This window comes from Equus asinus, chromosome 20 (genome assembly GCF_041296235.1).
Source record: "Equus asinus isolate D_3611 breed Donkey chromosome 20, EquAss-T2T_v2, whole genome shotgun sequence".
In the NCBI taxonomy this organism is placed as follows: domain Eukaryota; kingdom Metazoa; phylum Chordata; class Mammalia; order Perissodactyla; family Equidae; genus Equus; species Equus asinus.
In genome coordinates, this window is record NC_091809.1 from 111164638 (window position 1) to 111184681 (window position 20044).

The 20044-nt window shown below is 48.3% G+C and overlaps 1 protein-coding gene across 8 annotated transcripts in view; it reads right to left on the reverse strand.

Annotated features, from left to right (window-relative positions):
• The window catches only part of MPPED2 (metallophosphoesterase domain containing 2), a 170543-nt gene that overhangs the window by 78813 nt on the left and 71686 nt on the right, over positions 1-20044 (reverse strand). For all 8 annotated transcript variants that reach the window (XM_044752657.2, XM_014831436.3, XM_070491390.1 and 5 more), the window contains one exon: positions 5049-5274. In XM_044752657.2, the coding sequence (XP_044608592.1) occupies positions 5049-5274 (226 nt within the window). The remainder of the gene's footprint in view (positions 1-5048; positions 5275-20044) is intronic.

Genomic DNA, 20044 nt, shown 5'->3' on the forward strand with positions numbered 1-20044 from the left:
GCCATCTTAGCATCGTGCTGCCCAGGCCCGAGCTAACGCTGCTGCTGAAGTTGAGGCCGCTCCTGCACAGCTACTAAATCTGCTGAATTACACCTGGATCTGCTCTAACGTGCAGACGTGCGCTCTCTGTTCCTGGCCCCTTAGTCAGCGTGGAGATCGAATTCCTGGACATCAGAAAAGCCCCATTCACATTCACTGAAAGCCGTGGAAGCCCAGCTCTGCGTGTCTATCCCAGAGGGAAGAATGCAGGCCTCGGCTGAACCACACGACCGCTCTGCTCAGGCCAAGTAAGGTGGACTTCTGACCTCGTACAGCTGAGCCCTTCCTTACTACCTGCATGTTTTTCGACACAGCACCTTAGTATCAAAAGAGCAACTGATATCAGAAAAGAGAACGGGCCAGTAGACTTTAAATGCCAAGGCCCACGAGTGAGTTTACCGAAACCCACTCGCACTGAAGTGCTGGCTACAGACGCAGTAACCAAAAATGCAAAGACGATTTCAAACCCCCAGCCCCGCCTCCACCCGCCAGACAAGCAGTCAGCACAGCGGCTAAGATCTGACAGAGCAGAGTTCTGTCTCTCTCTAACGGCACTCAGCCTTTGGAAACGACATTGTAGAGCCAAGAGTGATCACAAGAGGAAATCAGGCAGCATCTCGGTGGCAGACAATCCAAGCAAGGGATGTCAAAAATGCACGAGCTTTCCTGTTGTGACAGCGAAGTCCTGGGCAGACCCAGCTGCCTGACAACACAAGACTCTCTTCTCCTGTCCCCAAAGAGGGAGAAAAACAGAAGGAGTTAAGACAAAGTTGTGACTGAACTGTGACTCCGAAGATGACAACATGTCATGCCTGATTCCTTTCTTCAAGATTCTTGGAAGAATGAGATGGTGAAGGAATGTATACAGAAGCCACAGAATCTGCCATGGGCCTCCTGGGTGGGGGCCCCCAGGACGTCGTCAGTTCCTGTCCCCTTCCAAGGGAGCACCTTTCTCCCAGGACAAGGCACCCCACTTTCAACTCTTTCAGTGGAGACCGCTGAGTTTTCTGAGACCCATCACCCCACACCCCAGTCCCCTTCCTTGGCGATCTTGTGTACCCCGCATCGCACTCCAGCTGCAAACACGCTAGTGCGCAGGAGGACTGGAAGTTATTCTCCACACACAAATTCCTGCTAAGTTGTAAATTAGGAGACACGGCTGGAATTCTCCCTGGTCTTTAGGAAGCCTTCAGCTGTGCTACGAGTTTTAAATGCGTGCTGAATATGGACTAATATTCCTCTTCGAGAGCGAAACCAAGTCACAGTCTGCCTTTTTTAAGGACCTGAGTTAGAGTTCTCTTCCTGGTCGGACAGCAATTACTTTTGAGAAACCTACGACAGGACGGAAATCCTTAGCATCAAGGTTCTCATTCTGATTTCTGTTTTTAAATTAAAACCAGTAGCAATCTCAGCAAATCAGAACTTAATATTTCCTCCAGAAAAGTCATTGGAAGAGCATGGAAATCACGTTAAATCAGTTCACATTATTTGGGGCTGGAGTATCTCATGGGTTCCCAGGCAGGTTCACCTGTGGGTGAAACACAGGGAGGGAGAAACCTGACTCCTAAAGAGAGGAAAGTGGGAATTCTGGAAGAAATCTCCCAAACTTTGCTTGTAAGTCAAATTCTCAATAGGGAAAGAGGTTAAAAATTGTACGAGATACCAAAATAATCAAGCATGCCAGCAAACAGGTGTACTCTGAAGATTCTGACTGTGACCATTTAAGTGGGTGGCCTACGAGAGAGGCGAGGGCAGGCCTCATGGCCTATGTTTAGGCACAGGGACACTAAGTGACTTGCCCAATGTCCCACAGTCAGCGGAGGCTGAACGCAGGCTGGAACCACCGCATCGACCCTCCTCCCCGTGCACAGTCTTCTCGTGAGGGTGGACAAAAGTTTAAAGTGGATTGAACCCCAGCCCCACCACATCCGAAAGAGCGGACACTGTCAAGTGCTGGCTCCGCGTACCACAGATGCTCTGACTCATTTGTCCCCATCACGAGCACGAGAGGGAAGAAACGTCGCTGTCTCCCCCTCTAGAGACGAGAAGACAGCGGGGCGGAGGGAGATGTCGAGAAACCTGCCCGAGGCTCCAGGGCTGAGCAAGCGGTGAAGCTGGCAGAACTTGCCCTCCCAGCCAGAAATGCGCACGTGGGCATTCCTGAGTCTGCTCTGGTTATCAGCAGTCTGGGAATATTAATTTTCACAACATATCTTCCCAGTGCGATCCCAACTACTGATGCCTCCAAAATATATCATGAAACTGGAAGTTCCTCGTCATCAACTTCTATCTTCTTGGTCAAAAGACAACCACCACCAAGGCCTAGGGATGAGCCAAAAATCCCTTTCAAGACCTCCCTCATTGCAGAGAGGGGCTGGCGGGAAAGAGTTCAAATTTTGCGGAAGTCCCAACAAATTATGCGTAAAGACAACTTCAGGATAACATTTCGGAAGACTAATGCTGCCTATTTTTCTTAACATAAAATACTAAATATTAAAATAGGAAATTTTTGAATGGTATCAATTCAGCTCAGACATAAAGTTTGTACCACCACCAAAAACAGGTTAGCCCCGTCCCATCACATATTTGAATTACTACGTCTTTTTATTTCTTGAGATGCTGCAAGATCTGCCTCAGGACCCAAAATCGCCCCCTCACGCATCACGGCCGTCTTCTGGTTTAGCTAAACCCTGTCCTAAGCAGAGCTGACCCTGAGCAGAGAAGGGAAGAGGCTGGTTGCTGTCAGCGTCTCAGCAAGCATCCGACCATCTCTGACCGTCCTGCCCGTTCAGGAAGGGCCCGAAATGTGCTGTGCCCTTCAAGGATTTTTCAAAAATCATCTTAAGTTACTAACAAAGTAACCTTGACTCCACGTGGAGCTTCTCTGCCCATCAGAGTCATCCTCAACTAGCGCACCGTCATTATGAAGTGAGCTGTGACGCTGGAAAAGCTCTCTCTCCCATCCTTTACAGAAAAGCTGACACAGTCTCCCCTCTCATCCGCGGTTTCAGTTACGCGTGGTCAACCGTGGTCTGCAAACAACGCTCGTCACAAGGCCTGGGTCCTTCACTCACTCCACCCCATCGTGTCGTACAATGAGAGGACAGTACAGGAGGGGGGCAGTGCGGGAAGATCGAGAGAGAGAGAGTCACAGAACTTCTACACGGCATATTGGTATAATTTTTGTTTTATTATTAGAGACGTTGTTAACCTCTTACTGCCTAGTTTATAAATTAGACTTCATCAGAGGTACGTATGTGTAGGAGAAACGCAGTCTCTGTAGGGTTCCGTGCTATCCGTGGTTCCAGGCGTGCACGGGGAGTCGTGGAACATGCCCCCCGTGGTTAAGGGGGGACGACTGTATCGACATCCTACATTACCCCGGGATCAGTTCTCAGACTCCTGTTTGACAGGACTGATTTCTGCTGTTTATTCCCCTGCCCTGACCACCATCTCACATATAAAAGAATGAGTTGAGGAACATTAATAAAGTGGATTAACCACTGCAGACTGTAGCCACCACCACCTGTCAACCCCACCAGGTCCCCTGCACTCAACTCCAATTAGGACGCCACCACTTAGCCTCTGTGTGACTCCCGAGCAGTGACTTAACCTTTCTGTGCCTTAGTTTTCTCATCTGCCAAGTGGGAATCATAAGAGTGCCCATCTCTTAAAGGTATTTTGAAGAAAATGAGATAGATAGAAAGGACTTAGAACAGTGCCTGGCATATATTAAGCACTCAAGAGTTCATAATTGTTGCCAGGTTGATTTTAAACAGAAATATACTTCCTGGACAACTCATCAGTCCTTCTGGATACTAACCAGTGAAGATGAAAAAAAGTTATAGAAAATATCTCAACTTTCTATTCTACAGAGGACAAGCCACACTGCTGGGTGGGCTGGCCAGGCTGCACTCCCTGTCTGTCCTCTGCCAGCAATTCCTGGGGCAGGTCTGGGACCCTTTCCCAGGGTGGGTGAGCAAAGGCTGGCTCTGCTCTATATACACAGAGCCCTCGAAAAGTCAATCAATCAACCCATCCAAGACTCCTCTGCTATTGATCTTCTCCTCTAACACTCCCACGCTAAAGATGGGAAAACTGGCCTGGGGGCTAAGGGACTCGTCATGTTCACAGAAACCCTGAGCGGCAGAGCCAGGGCCAAAGACAAGAGTCCCGGTCCTCAGCAAACCGCCAGCCCTCTCCTCAGTCCACTGCAAACGTCACTAGTTGAACCCTCCACATTTACTAGCCCTCTAAAGTAGGGATTACTTTCGTCATCTTAGGCAGAAACCGAAGCTCATCCTCTTCAAAACCAGACAACCAACAACTGGTAGAGCCAAGAGCAAAAAGCTGCCTGTCTGGCCCCAAAGAATAGGCACCTGCCTCAACTCTCCCAGAACTCAGCACGGAGAATCCTCCCGAGCTCTCGCCCGCTGACTTCCACACGGTCTGCACCTCAGGCTCGTCTGAATGAATGAAAGTTACCATTACAAACACGCAGCGCTGGCCTCCACCCCAGAAGCAGAGCCACAGTCTCAGGGAGTATGGCTTCAAACTCTGTGTCCCCTCAGGGCTGGTCAAGCAGTTCTGATGCGTAACAATATTTGAGGAACCCTAATCGAAGCAAGATACGTCATCACTGCTGCCATGGAAATGGGAGGGAACCGAGTGACCAGGGCCAATGCGATGTTCAGAGCAGCCGAGTCTGCATGAGGGTAACGTGGTGACCTGCCCCAAATCCTTCTGTGTCCCAGGCACGCTTGCAGCCGTGTCACATGAACAGCCTCCCCACCACAGCCCTGCTCCCGCTGAGCTCCCCTCAAGAAATCAGCATCTCAACGAACACAGCACACCCCCGTGCTTTTCAGCCGGGCCAGATGTGGGTTATGTTGGAAATACAGCAACCAGGCTCCTCCCACCCTTCTCCTTTCACTGCAAACCCCCCAGTCTGCTCAGCCTTCTTAGTGCTGAGCTAGAAAGAGGAGGGAAGCGGTGGGACGAGCACTTACCATGGAGCACCGTATATCCTGAACCCCTTCACCGTCACCTCCGAGTCTTGTAGGTAAATACTGTTTGTCAGGAGGGACTGCACGTTGTCAAAGTCCTCTGGTTTCAACTTGGATACGGAGGGGAACCGGTAGTAGTCCTGTTTCACGAGGTCCGCCATGAATTCCTTATCAAACGTCAGTTCATGATTCCCAGCAATCACTATTTTATATTCATACGGCAGGTTTCCTGAAATAGGAAAAAAGAGCACCAATTAGCATGCTCATTTCCCATCATGAACTCCCGCCTCGGATCCCGTGTGATGAGCAGACAGAGCACCAAACGGGACAGCAAGTGCATCCCTCCGTATTTCCATGGGAACCAAAATGTACGACTACTCCTTTATGCTCACAAAAATGAGGATAAACAGGACATAGGAAGCTGCTAAGAAGCTAAAAAGCTACTCATACATTGTTTTCTTTATCCATTTCCCTCATCAGACTCACTGTGATGAATCCATACTTTATAATTATCCAGCAAAAAGCACTTTAATCATAATGCCCAAAAAAGATCGGGACTTGGTGTGGTCCAAAAAAATAAGCCCACCAACTATTCTTAACAACTCAGATAACGGAGACATTTTTAGTAAATCCTTCGTACAAAAGAAGTAGCAGAGCCAACGTTCCACAATTTACATGCAGTAAATGAAAGGAGTGACATGGTACAATTTCACACCGCAAGTTCAAGTTTACCTTTTGGCTTGCGAATAAAAAGCACATTAATAATGGCCCTCTGATTAGAAGGCTAGCTTTCCTCCCGTTGGGATGCGAGAAGAAACTGTAAAGCTTAACCCCCTTTTAATATTTATGGTATGGAAATGTGAGTTCTCCGTGTGTGCTTTTTATGCAAAAGTTTCCCGATCAAAATGAGATAATTCTGGAAAGAAGAATGAAAGCGATAAAGGAAAACCCAAACACCAGACTTCTGCATAGATTTATAATGTTTGAATAAAGTACAGATCATACATATTAATAACTCACCGTGATGCTGGAGGAACCCAAATCCAAAGGGAGACAGTGCAGGGCAGCTGTCCCCATCCTGAAATTAATGCCCTTTCTCTTGTTTGTCATTACCCACCCCTCAAGCCTCACCACTGGGCTGCTGCTCATTTCATTTCATTTTATTTTGAGGGGGAAAAGGGTGGGATGATGGTGCCTATAATTCCAGCTCCCTGAGACTCCTGGGTCCAATGCAAAATTAATGTTTCCTGCTATTCCAGGAAGAATGAAAGTTACCATTAGCAGGAAATCAGAGACACTTGTAAAAATTGGTCCTTACCAGCAAGCCAGAGTCAATGATTTAATTAATGAAGCTGAGTGGGGAAGAGAATTACATCTAACTTGGCGGGGGTGGCAAATTTGGTCATAGGTCCACCTGGATTTCAGCAATGCAAGCTGCAGAGATTACACTGTGAGCCCACAACCCCAGAAGCACCCTGAAACATATCTGCTGATACTGAAGCGATATTTTTTTTTTTAAGATTTTATTTTTCCTTTTTCTCCCAAAGCACCCAGTACATAGTTGCATACTTTTAGTTGTGGGTCCTTCTAGCTGTGGCACGTGGGACGCTGCCTCAGTGTGGCCTGATGAGCGGTGCCACGTCTGTACCCAGGATTCGAACCGGTGAAACCCTGGGCCTCCCAAGCAGAGAGCGCGAACTTAACCACTCAGCCACGGGGCCAGCCCCTGAAGTGATTTTTAAGATCACCAGAATATGCTTTGTAATGCCACTGATTTTTCTTTAGCTTTCAATCTTTAGGTTTCTAACAGTAATGAAACTGCATATTTAGCACGAGGGTTAATGCGGAGGCTTAGGAGAGAGATGAAAGCAGTCAGAAAAGAACACTTGGGGAAGATAAAACCAAGAACACTGTGGGCAAGCATCAATGGCCATCCTTGGCTACTGGCCCACAATGCTGCGTGACAAGCCTCTGGCCTCGGTTATTCACAAGGCTGGGGAAAGAGCTCACAGCAAACAGGAGGCTTCTCTCGAATGCATGTTTATGTGAGTTTATAATCTGCTCCAGCATAAAGCAATAAGGAGTATGATGTATGTTGCAAGCTACTTGGATAGAATGATGATATTTAAGGAGTGATGAGATTTCCTGCACTTACAACACAGATGACAGATGTAATAGGCTGAAAATTCCCAGCACTGCAGACGCTGGAAATCTGCAAGACACCCCACAACTCTGACATCACGGCCCTGTGGCCCCCGTGGCCTGACGCCGCACCCCCAGAATCTGCTGTGCCCCCAGGGGTGGAATGTTTTCCCAGACGGCAGGGTGACCCACAGCAGGTCTCACCTACATGGAGCTCAGAGCACGCTGCCTGCACAAGCCACGCGGTAGCTGCTGGGCTCCCCATCATTCATGACGATGCACCCCAGCTCCTGCGTGAGGACTCGGCACCCCACTTTTTCCATTTAGAGCTTTGGTTTGGGGTGGCCTGGGTGAGACTGGGAAATAGGGGAAAGGAGGCACATTTCCCCTTCAGATCGCTCTTTAAAAAAAAAAGGTACAACTGCTTCCAGGTCAATCCTCCTCAGGAAGACAGGCCTTTCGGTGGCTTGTCAATCAAATTTTGGAGACACAGCACAAAGCAGCAGCCACAGAAATGCGATGATATTTGCACTTTGCCACCCAGCGCCTCTCCTTCCAGGGCTCCGAGAGGCATCTCCAACTTCCATCCTCCGTTCCCATGTCCCGAGACTGTCGGGCATGTTTTCTTTTCTGCTGAACTGACCTTTCATGTATAATCTGCACACCTTTATGCTTTATATGAACAGTGCGAGCAGGGCAGCTGACACATCTCCTGTTCCTTGCCAGTGTTTTAGTTGTTTTCCAGACTAGATTAATTTGGAAGGCTCTGCAGTCAAGCTCCAAACTTCTTGGTATTCCAATAGCATCACTTTAAAATTGTCAGACAAAGAGGTGCCTGCCTTTATCCATTTTATTCAGGATCAGGCCACCAAAGCTGACCTGTTTGAGTAAAAGACCAAGGCCATGCAGAATTATTCCAACATGGAAAAATTCTTGCTTTGAATGACCTGAAGAACTCTACCAAGTAACCAGCTCCATCTTTCCCAACACATGGTGTATGCTCCACTGGTGACAGACAAGATTACTGTAGGTGGAATGGAGATGAACTTTTAACAAAATGTCAAACAAGTTTTGTATGTTTTAAAAGTGCACATTTGGGGGCCGGCTCCATGGCCGAGTGGTTGAGTTCGCGTGCTCCGCTGCGGCGGCCCAGGGTTCGGATCCTGGGCGCGGACATGGCACCGCTCGTCAGGCCACGTTGAAGCGGCGTCCCACATCCCACAACTGGAAGGACTTGCGACTAAGATATACAACTATGTATGGGGGGTGGAGATAAAGCAGAAAAAAAAAAGATTGGCAACAGTTGTTAGCTCAGGTGCCAATCTTTAAAAAAAAATGCATATTTGGAAAAATAAAATATAACAGTACAAGGAATGATATATGGCTTCATTCTTCTATCTTTCATTTGTTTTCCTATTTTTATATATAAAATAAGAGATGGTTAAAAAGAACTATTGAGCTAATAATACTACAGATAATCCACAGATGCGGCAAAGTGACGAGTGTAGCAAGTAAATGAATTAAATGTGGGAAACGAGCCCACCAGCTCAGGTTAGAGCCAGAGACCACAGCGAGACCATGGGCCCTTGGAGGCAGCAGCTGAGTCTTATTCTAATCCGTGTTTTCTAGTGCATTTGCGTCACCTGGTCATATCACAAACACAGATGCTCCCTTGATAAGTGAAGGATAAGGAAAGTCAGCTGGGTGCTGCTGGTCCTCCACAGTTCTAATCACCCCACACTCTTGCCACTGCCCTAAGAAGCCATCACAAAACTTTTCCAGGTCCCTCTCTGGCTCCCAGGCTCCTTTTGACACCCCACTTGGCAGACAGCATGTCCTCGAACCTGAAGGTGGGCTCCCTTCACGCCTTCCCTTCACTGTCCTATCACTCCATCTGTTTGCATCTTCTCTTCTTTCTATAATCGGCCTCTTTATCCCATTCTTCCCACTCTCGCTGGCACTGTCCTTTGCCAGATAGCTCTCTGATATTTTCGGCCTCTCTCTCTCTCTCTCTCCAGTGAATCCTCCTCCTTAGTGAGTTTGTTACAATCCCAAACATCCCAACCCTGCTGCTTCTTTGAGATGCTTCTCATTTCACACCTGACCTTCTGGAAAGAGGATTCCAGAACATCCTAGCTAGTAGGCCCAAGTCAGCGCACAGATGTGCGAGAGTTAGCCCTCAACTGTATTTTATTAAAAAAAAAAATTGAACTAATATTTAGAGATCAGGAGACATCACACAGAGAATTCTGAATTTCTAGCTTCTTTTGGAAAATCAGAGGACCAGGCAACACTGGCCTCCAGCCTGCCACAGACCTCCCCACGCCCTGCTGCTTCTCACACCTGGCCCCCTCAGCATGCCTGTGCTGCCTGACGGGCCACTCTGTTATTAGAATTCGCAACCTCAAGACAAATGGTTACTCAGAATTTACCTGGTGCAGTCTGGCTTCTGCTTGTGTTCTCTTCCGAAAACTTCCCTGGAATGTTGATAGCCTCCTAAGAGCCAAAGCTTTTCTGAATTCTCATCCCCACTGACCACGTGCAGTGACATCCTGGTCCCTGGGCACGTCTGGTCCCCTGATCACTGATGCTGCGCTCTCTGCTCTCCGCCCCCCGTCTGACGGTTCCTCCCTCTCCCTCCGCCGCAGCTCCTTCTCACTCTCAGCCGACTCCGTCACACTCTGCCTCTGCTCCTTCTAGGCACACGAGTTACTGTCTTCTTACTGTGCATCTCACATTCCTGTTCTTCAGGATTCAGTCTTTAAGCTGCTGCAATTTAAACAGTGGATGCGGCGTGGGGTTGAGAGTGGGGACTCCGTGGCTTTGCCGCGTGTCAGCTGCGACCTGGGACAGAGTCCTCACGTCTCTAAAGTACGCTGGCAAATGGGGACGATTCCCGCACCTGTCTCAGAGGCCGTGGCCGAGCCACGGTGAGACGGAGCTGCTGCGGGCCGGGCAGCGGGTGGAGGAAACGAGGAAGCGTTCTCACCCGTCTAGTCCTGCTTTTTGCGTGTGACTTTTCCTCCGGACTGTGAGGCCCCTGGAGGCAGAGACCCAGGCTTGTGGTTTCTTGTTTCACCCCAAGTGCCCAGGTTGGTACCTTCCAAATGGCAGGCACACAGCCAGGATTTACCGAACCCGAGGAGGAACAGACGACCCTCACAAGATGCACCAGGAGCGTCTTCAGGGGAATTCCAGGAACGGAGCAGCTGTCTTGGGCTCTGAGGAGCTTTAACCAGGGTCACATGTCCCTCCAAGGACGCCCCCCGGAGGTGTCCCGTTCTCTGGCCCCCATCTGGTCCAGAAATATAGTCTACACAAACTGGTTTTAAACTGCAGTTTCCTCAAGTACAAGAGGGGGAAAATACTACCACCACCCCCACGGTCTGGTGGGCACTAAACGAGACGGCTTGTGTAAAGAAGCCCCATGATCTAACCCTCATGCTCACCCCACAGCACTAGCTGTGTTCTGATAATCATTACAGTGATTACCCTTGGCAGTCGTCATCCAAGAAAATATTAATTTATCCACAAACTGGATCACTCCCTGGTCACAACGGCACAATGGCACTACTCTCAAAGGAAAGCATGTGAAGATGGAAAAGAAACTTCGATTTTCCAAAGGCAGAAACCGGCGTGGTCCAAGGTGCCCTTCAAGGTCACAAAAGTGTCAATACGGCGCCTGGATGTAGAGCAATGGTGGGCGGGCCCTCGAGCCTTCAGCCTGACACACCGCAACCCAGCGCGTCTGCTGAGGGGATTCCAACCCTGCAAATGTGTGAATCGAACACGTCACTTCTTTCCTCCACCCATTGTCCAGTGACCCATCTCTTCTACCATTTACTCAACACGAAATAATGCGCCAGGACCAGCCTCTCATTCACGAATGCGCAGAGTAACCTGTGATGGACAACGTCCAGATTCCACCTCTCTCAGGAGTGACTGCTCACTTGGAATATCCCCAATATCTTGGTAGAATCAGATGGGGCACTCTTCTATGAGAGTGTAGAGAGGAACAGAGTATCTAGAAAAGTGCAAGATCTTCAGCCATGCCCACGTCTGATAAACCCGTAACAACTCTGAAGCAGATGCAGTGGGCTGTGTCAAGGTCAGCCTCCCTTCCTTACCAAACTCTGGACATTTAATGTGTCACTTAAAGAGACGCCCATGAATCAGAGCACAGGAACCCAGCAGGATCCTGAGAGATGGCAGCCTGATCTGGGATTTGAAAGCCGTGCTCCGGAGCCTCCCCGGGGCTGGCGCAGGGCACAGAGGCCAGAGGAAGGGCCGAGGGGAAGGACCTACTCCCACCTTCACACCCAGCACTCCTGGCCGTTATTTTACAAATTGGGGAAAAATTTCGTTTAAAGGAAGTTACCCTTGGCTTAAAAATATTAAAAAGAAACGACTGGTCTATCTAATCACATTTTGCTGATGAAGAAACTGGGTGCCGGTGAGTGGCTGCCACCTGCCAGGCAAAGTCACAGCCCACGCTGGTGGCACGAGTGGGACAAGAACAGCTCTTCTGCCTCTCGGATGAGAGGTGAGCCGGCATCTCTAACAGCCTCACAAAGTCTGGCTCCAGACCCACCTCTCCCCTGAGTGCTCCTCACCCCTCTCTCCATCTACGCTGATCTTCTCTCTAGTCGAGGTGGCCACGGCCCTTTGTGTTTGTGTCACGAAACAGAACTCCCTGTTTCGACGCTTTTTGGGCTACATCATGGACTTCTCCTCCAGGGGTCACGAAGCAGGGTCAGCCTCACTCTGTGACAACACACATCCTGGCTCAGTGAAGGCATTCCCCAAATGCTACTGCAGCGGTGGGTGCAATTTCTTCGCCACCAGCTCCCAGAAGAACGTGGGAGCCTACCCAAGAAACGGAAGGTCACAGACTTGGGGAGAAGAAGGAAAAAATCTCCTCCACCCAACTTTCTGCAGAATCTCAGAATTTAAAGACATGTTGTCGATACTACGAGAACCAAGAAGAGACTTTGACAGGAGAACACAAGTTGAAGGTAACAAACCCAAACGCCTACAGGGACCAGAGAGGTAAAACAAAGATGTGAGCTGGAGTAGGCAGGAGCGATGGAGAGCAGGCGGGACACAGGTGCACCACCACCGAAAACACACCGAGAGGCTGTGCCCTGGACAAACAGCATTCCTTGCCAGCTTGCTCCCCCAGCAATAAAAGTTAATGTACCTCTAAATTAAGTATCAGACAACCATAACTTCTATTTCTGCTACAAATCATGGTAGAATGTATTCGTATTCCTCTGGAAAACTCAAGTTCAGATCAAATCAAAATCCAAGGTCAATTCCAGAATAGTCACTTTTCTGGGAAATCTGCCTGCCACCTGCTGGAAGATGGCTTCTGCCCCATTCTCTTCACTCCCCACCAATGGGGCAACCAAAACGCCATGGGGTTGGGGCTAATGTCAAATGCCGCCTTCCCCACGCTCCGTCTTTACCAAGGATGTGATAGGCAAGGCTACTTGACTGCTATCTCCTATTTGTTTCTGCCAAAACTAAGGGAAAAAACCTAGAGAGCAGCAGTAGTCCTTTGTGAAGGAGAGCACCCAAAAGCAAACACGGCTTTCTGGGTTTCCTGGGTAAGAGAAAACCTAGTTACATAACGGTGACAGATCTTAAGATCTCCCACCCCTATGCTCATTTCCCTCCATCCTCCTAAATTATAGACTTTGAAAATATATGAGGAAACCTAGAGTGTTTATGGCATCACACTCATATAAAATAAAGCTCACTGTGGATCAAGAAGGAAACAACACAGAAGGAGAACCTGCTATGGCTGCCAGGTGCCCAGAAATCAAACACACGCACACCTCCAGGCTTGCTCTCCCTTGCCAACATGAGAGAAAAAACTAGCTTTCTGAGATTGAAAGGAACAAAACAGATATACAGTCAGACTTGCTATCATGGGACTGTTTCTAAGCAAAAGAGATCTGTTCAATTCCACCTCATTTCTGAAACCCTCGGCCTGCGTGGGCAGTGCCAGGGGCCGGTTTGGAAACACTGCTCCCCGATGCCGTGTGATAAAGGGACCTGGTTATACCCCCAAGGTGGATAAAAGAAGGCGATTTTTTTCTGCTTAAAATTATTATGATATTTTTAATATCATGACTCCAGCAGAGAGGGAAAATGTTCGAACTCTGGAAGTCTCTCTTATTCCACTGAGGACTGAATAAGAATAACTTGGGCTTGAAAATTGGCCACGCAGAAAATTCTGCAGGAGGATGAAAGGAAAAAAAATCCTACCAATGGCGGCAAGAGTAGAAGAACTATGAGCCTTTGGGACGGACTAAGGAGCCGTGTCATCTAAAGTCCTTCCCTGAGGATTACCGGGAGCTAATGGCAGAGAAGGGCTGCATCCAGCTTGAGGCAGGGAGAGGGCGTTGGCCTGAGCGGCAGGCTCACCTCCCCTGCTGCACAGCCAGCACTACAGAGATGCCTGGCACTTGGTGGTGCCCACCGCCCACCCTTTAAATGGAGGGAACAGACCTCCGGTGAGACCTCTGGGCACTATGGTTCACACTCACTTGCTTTGGCTGCAAAGCCACCAAAACATTCAACGGGGCAAGCTCGGTCTCTGACCTCAGTCTGTCCCCCATCAGGCTCCATTAATTTCCACAAGTCCTGACAGCTCTAACGTTAATACTCACACTGGCTGACGGTACTCACAGCAGGTTCAGACTGCTGCCTTCTCCTCTGAAACTCATGCATTAGGGTTTCTTCCATGCTTGCAATGGGAAACCAAGTCTAAGAAATATTAAACACAGAAAACTATATTACAATAAAGTCAGGGCTGAGCCAGAAACCCAGGAGAAGGTAAGGAACGCTGAGGGAAACCCGGTGGTCCACCACAGAAGTGAGGCGAGCCTCAGAAGCCACAGCTGAAACGCCCCCTGCTCTTCTTCAGCCTCCTCCGTAAAAAGAATCCCAAGGCACCTGGAGCTGTTATAAGCCTTAATCCACACAAAGGAGACAAAAGTCTATCCCCCACTCAGGAAAGCAGACCCCCTCTGGACCTGAGCAGCCACCAGTATGTGACACTGATGGCAGGTGACATAAAGGGACATGTAGCTTAGAAGGGAGCATGCCGATGGCACCGTAATTATCAGGGACCTGAAAAGAGCTCAGGGATGGGGTTGCAGCTCCTCGTGGTTATACGCATTCCTGTCTCAACCACAACCTTATTCCAACCTAACTCTTTGTGACTTACACACACGCACACACACATATGCTCACACACTCATTCACACTCACACATTTTAAAAGGCAACCACAACGTGGTAAAAAAGAATGACAATATCCTCTTTGCTTCCCAACTGAGTATCTCTCCACTGCCACCCAGACCCACACGCACGTTCCACAGGTGAAGCCGTGGTGGTAACTGGCCACCGAAGCGCGGCTCCAGTCTTACTGGGGCGTTGCCATCTGGCTGGACAACTGGAACCACAGGCAGCCTCTTCCCTATTCATTTCGTCCAACCTCTTCCTTGCAAATGAGGGCCTCGGCTCGCCAAGAAAGATTTATACCCCATAAAACAAATTCGATCTGAGCAACAGGACTGTCTCCTCAAGACCCTTCGATCTACTTCCTCGAGCTTCAGAAAACTGGATCCAAATCAGGCCTCCACCGAGAGCCACAAGAATCGGCAAAGACGCTGCCAGGCCTCATCTCGACCAGCTGCGCGCATGTTTCCATCACTGGACGCGCTGGGGTGCAGGGTGTACGGCCTGACGGAGATCACAGGCTTTGCAGTAAGACGATTTGGGACCAAGTTTCCAGTTCTGTCACTTATTACCTGTGAAACTCAAACTCAAAGTTAACTGCATGTTACTCATCAGAAAAATGAGGGTAGCTGGACCACCACACTGCAGGGTGGATGTGGAGACGGGGTGAGATCAATAAAGGACCTCGTACAGACCCAGCACAGAAGGCTGATGAGGATCATCATCATTTTTATCCTGCCCTCTGTCTTGCATTGTACTCATTCAGGACACGGGGCTCACCGCCTACTTCCTACCACCTCAAAAGAGTATCCAGTAAATACTTCTAATAAACTAGTTGTGCTGACTGACAAAGTCTATGTGAGCTGAAGAATAATATGTTACTGTTTTTTCCCCACGAAGCCTTTAAAAAGCAACTGAGAAAAAGGTGTTCCTTCCAGCAATAATTATAGAACAAGTGGCAATTATTCTACTGAATAATTAGAGGAACAAATGCAAATCCTATGTGTTTGCATTTTACACCATTAAGTACGGTGAAAATCAAATTAAATAAAAGCAACACAGGCATAAAGGCCAGATTCTGTAAAAGAAATAATTTTAGAGGCTTTTTAGATTCCCTCCCCACCTTAACCCCATAACTAGTAATAAAAAACCTTTTTGTAATCACTACTATTATTTTTGCAAGCTGAAATAATGTCCGAGCAGACGAATGCAGGATTTCAGCGTGTGGTGATTCCAAGGGGCTGGTCCACAGAAGCCAGAACAGAGGGTTGACAGTGGAAATAAAATCTCTGCCTTAACAGTGCCACTGGGGCTGGATGAAAATGGTCTTCTAGAACTTGATTAAAACTAAATTGAAAAAGAACATATTTGGCTAATATTACATTAGACTAAAATATAGAAATGAACCCTAATACTCTCGAAATCTAATAAGAAAAAGCCATCTCAATTTCCAAACTTTCAAAGCATCTTCTTTAAATGCATCACAGATCAATTTACATGGTACTTTTGCCAATAAGCAAAACCAAATCACAGGTTCCAATTGGCTTATATTGGAAAGTGTGAGAGCAAATGCTGGAAAATGCAATTACTGCAAACAAACTCCATTTTCTCCCCTCTGAAGGGAATTTCAGAGAATATTTTATTGCCATCAAATAATATTTCTGAAGGCATCAATACACAATTCTATTTTCTTCTCAGAGGCCCCACTCACTGTATAATCTAATCCACTCTACAGAATATCTTGAAATTTAGAGAAGAGCCTACGACACGGGATATTACCTTGCACACACATCCTGCGTCAATTCTAGTAATTTGCACTCCGGACTGGAAGCCACACAGAGCAAAGTTTAGGATCCAATAAAATTGACTTTTCCCATTTTATAACTCAAAATTCTAATGAAGCATTTCAAGGATAAAATTTTAAAAGACCTCTCTCAGGGAAGGTTATTTTGATCCGTAGTGACAGCAACGAGACAGAGGGAATGGAGACCACATTCATTTCCTCTTCCATTTTTGCTTCTCCTTCAGCCCTCAACTGGCAAAACTTTCTATTAATAAGAACCCCAGATAATCAGAAGCTACAGAGGAGACTTCCTGGGGTGTGAAATCACGAGGTCCCCTCCTGATATGGCTCGGGTTTCAGTGAAACCCCAGTTCTACCAGTCCCGGACCCCTTTCCTTAGGAACAGCTTTGTCATCGCCTAATGCCACAGCCTCCGCTCTGGGGTGAAGTGGTACAAGGTATGCAGGATAATTCCTCAGGAAGAAAGGATTTCTGGAAAGTCCATCATGGCCACGGGGGCCCGAGGTTCCAGGAAGTGGAGATGGACTTTCTCCATTTCTACTCCTTACCCATATGTTATTGTCTGAATGCTCGTGTCCCCTCCAAGTTCATATGTTGAAATCCTAGTCCCCACTGGGATGGTACTTGGAGGCAGGGCCTTTGGGAGGTGATTAGGTCGTGAGGGTGGAGCCCCCACGGATGGGATTAGTGTCCTTTAAATGAGACCCCACAGAGCTCCCCAGCCCCTTCCACCACGTGAGGACACAGTGAGAAGACACCATCTACGAAGCAGGAAGAGGGTCCCCACCAGGACGGCACCATGCTGGCTCCTTGATCTTGGGCTTCCCAGCCTCCCAAGCTGGGAGCAGCACATTTCTGTTGTGTACAAGACGCTCGGCCTGTGGTACTTTGTTACATCAACCTGAATGGACCAGGACATCACAGTTTTCTGGATTCTGGAGCCCTAGCGTCCAGCATCTTACAGCCACATTTCAAGAGACAGACTTTCACTGTGTCTTCCTAAATCCAGGTTTTCTCTAAGCATTATTCTTAAAGCATAAGGTGTCCTTTAAAGCTCTCCATTAAATAATTCAAGTAAATATTTTAAGGAATCTGGGTCATCAGGCCACAGTCGGAGGGCACTGCTGTCTGCCGAACACTCTTCCCAGCAAATAGGGAAACGATAAAAAGAGTGGAGGTGGTCTTGTCTGTGAGGGTCCCCGTGCCTGAACATCTTAAGTCAGGGGAATACACGTGGCGTTAGCCTTAAATTGTCCGCTAAAATCCAGGTCCAGTTCTCTCCCTCCTCATACACATCCCTGCCGTCTGACAAGCGTGGATTTCCTCTACCTGTGGGTTCGCTGCTTTTAGGGGCTGAATCGCATCCTCCTAAAATCCACGTGTTGAAGTCCTCACCCCAGTACCTCAAGAACATGACCGTATTTGGAGACAGGGCCTTTAGGGAGGTAAGTTAAAATGAGGCCATAAGGATGGGTCCTAAACCAGCCTAAATGGTGTCCTCCTAAGAAGAAAAACTATGGACTCACAGAGACACCAGGAGGAAAGACTGTGTGACGACACAGGGAGAAGGCGGCCATCGGCAAGCCAAGGAGAGAGGCCTCAGGAGAAACCAAACCTGCTGACACCCTGACCTTGGCCTTTCAGCTTCCAGAGCTGTGAGAAAATGAATTCCATTGTTCCAGCCCCCCAGTCGTGGTATTTTGTCGTGTTAGCCCAAGATGTCTAGCACACCTTCCTACAAGGCAGACGGTGCTTAGTCATCCTTCACACTAAAGCTGAGGCAAAATGAGGAGAATTCAGATCTGACGGTGTTTACTCCCTGCAGACACTCACACGCGCCCCCACTTTAAGATCCTCCTGGATCCCTCTTAGTGCCTACAGACCACAGAGCAGACCCCGGGTGGTGTGCACAGCTCTGCGGCCTGGCCGGGGGCAGCCACTCCTCCACTCGATCTTGGCTCCCAGCTCACCAAGTGCCCGCAGTTCACAGAGGAGTGTGTCTGCAGGGCCTTCTCCCACTGACTGTGGACCTCAGCAAGCTCACACTAGATTCTGCTCACGTTTGCAGGCTTCAGGAATTACTTATCAAGTGAATGAATGAATGAATGGAGAAATCATTTTACCCTGGCTAAGACTCATGCGGAGATGAGGACTTAGTACTCTCATTCTGGCTTCCACATGGCCTTCAAGAGTTACAGATCCTATTTTTATTTTATCCTTGGAGATCGCCAATTATACACATCACAAGGTATACTATTCATTTGTAATTGAGAAACTAAATCTGATTTAAAAACTCTGTTACACCAGGGACCTTTTTGCTGGGGAAGCAGAGGGGGGCAAAGAGATTGGCCAGCACACAAGAAGGACTCAATTTCGCTGAATGAGCGAAGAAATGAATGGACAAGAAATGAATGAATCAGCTATACACATCAAACAAATAATGTGACGCAATTTCGAGAGAAGGGAATTACTATGGTTGTACCATTAATATTACTCATTTAAAGACTTTCCAGCCTTTGTTCCCAGGGTCCCGTGGCTCAGAGGAGATAATCAATAGAGAAGTGAATGGAATAGCCATTCGTTATCTGCATCTCTTCTTCGTTGTGTCCCTTCACCTGAAAGTTTTCACGCCTAGGCTGCTCAGGCAAATCGCTCTGTTTTGACAGCTGGCTCCACAGAGGCCACTCTGCACAAATGTGCCTGCAGCCCAGCCGACAGGACATTCGCGCGCATCTTCTCAGGCCCCAAGGCACCGGGTCAAAGGAAAGAACGCACGCTAGCACATGTGCAGGCCCAGCTTCTTCCTGTGCGTCCAGCAGAAGACCCAGACGCAGCTGGTGCTGCTGACCGCTCCTCCTCTGATCCCAGGCTCGCTGAAGTTCCAGCCTGGGAGAGTTCTCAGAGACTGGGATCACTCCTTCCGTGGAACCGCAAGCTGAGACGCGGCAGGGCTAAATGGCTGCTCTGGGGTCCCCCAGGAGCCGGCTGTGAGGTGGACGCCTGCTTTTGCAGACCAGTCCCTGGCCCTCTCCAACAGTCTGCCACACAATCAGAGTCAGTTTTCCAGTCGGAGGTAGTTTACGTGATTTGCTTTACAGACCAGGAAATTTAGGTTTGCAGAAACGGAGGGGCTTTTCCAAGACTGTGCCTACGAGCATTAATCCTGACTCCCAAAATCAATCTGTCACTACCTTCAGGAGCCATCCAACAACACCCGGGGCACATGGCCACCGTCTTCTCACCTCACAGACCCTCAAGACCGCTCCAAGTGCACTGGCGGGATAGTCTTCCCTCTTCCTTTTCAAACCTTTACCATTTTCGTTTAACACCATTTTCTTTCACGTGACCCTTGGAAGGCATCTGTTTAGCCACCTTAGCTGTGAGCTTAAGTCAGAGAGTAACTTAAGATGATAGGAACACACTCTGGATCTCTCCGCTGTCCTTTCAAACTTTTCTTCTGCCTCTGACACTGTTACTGAGGCGCCTTTGAGGAAACCCAATGGTAAAGCTCCTCTATGGGGCCAACATCCCAATTTTCACTTATTTTTTTCCATCAGTAGCAAAGGGACCACATTCGCTCCTCTCAGCCAACATGGCACCCCTTTTTCATAGCAAACGCCAAGGTGGCTTCTCAAGGGTCCAAGCCAGAGATTTTCTAGACCGGTATCTTCTTAGAATACATCTTGACCACATGGTATTTCATTTCTGCACATCTCTGAAATACCAGCGTTCATTTTTTGCTAGGATTATTCTCCTCAGAGTAGGAGGTAAGGCCAGGATCACTGATTCCTTTTTTTCTTTTT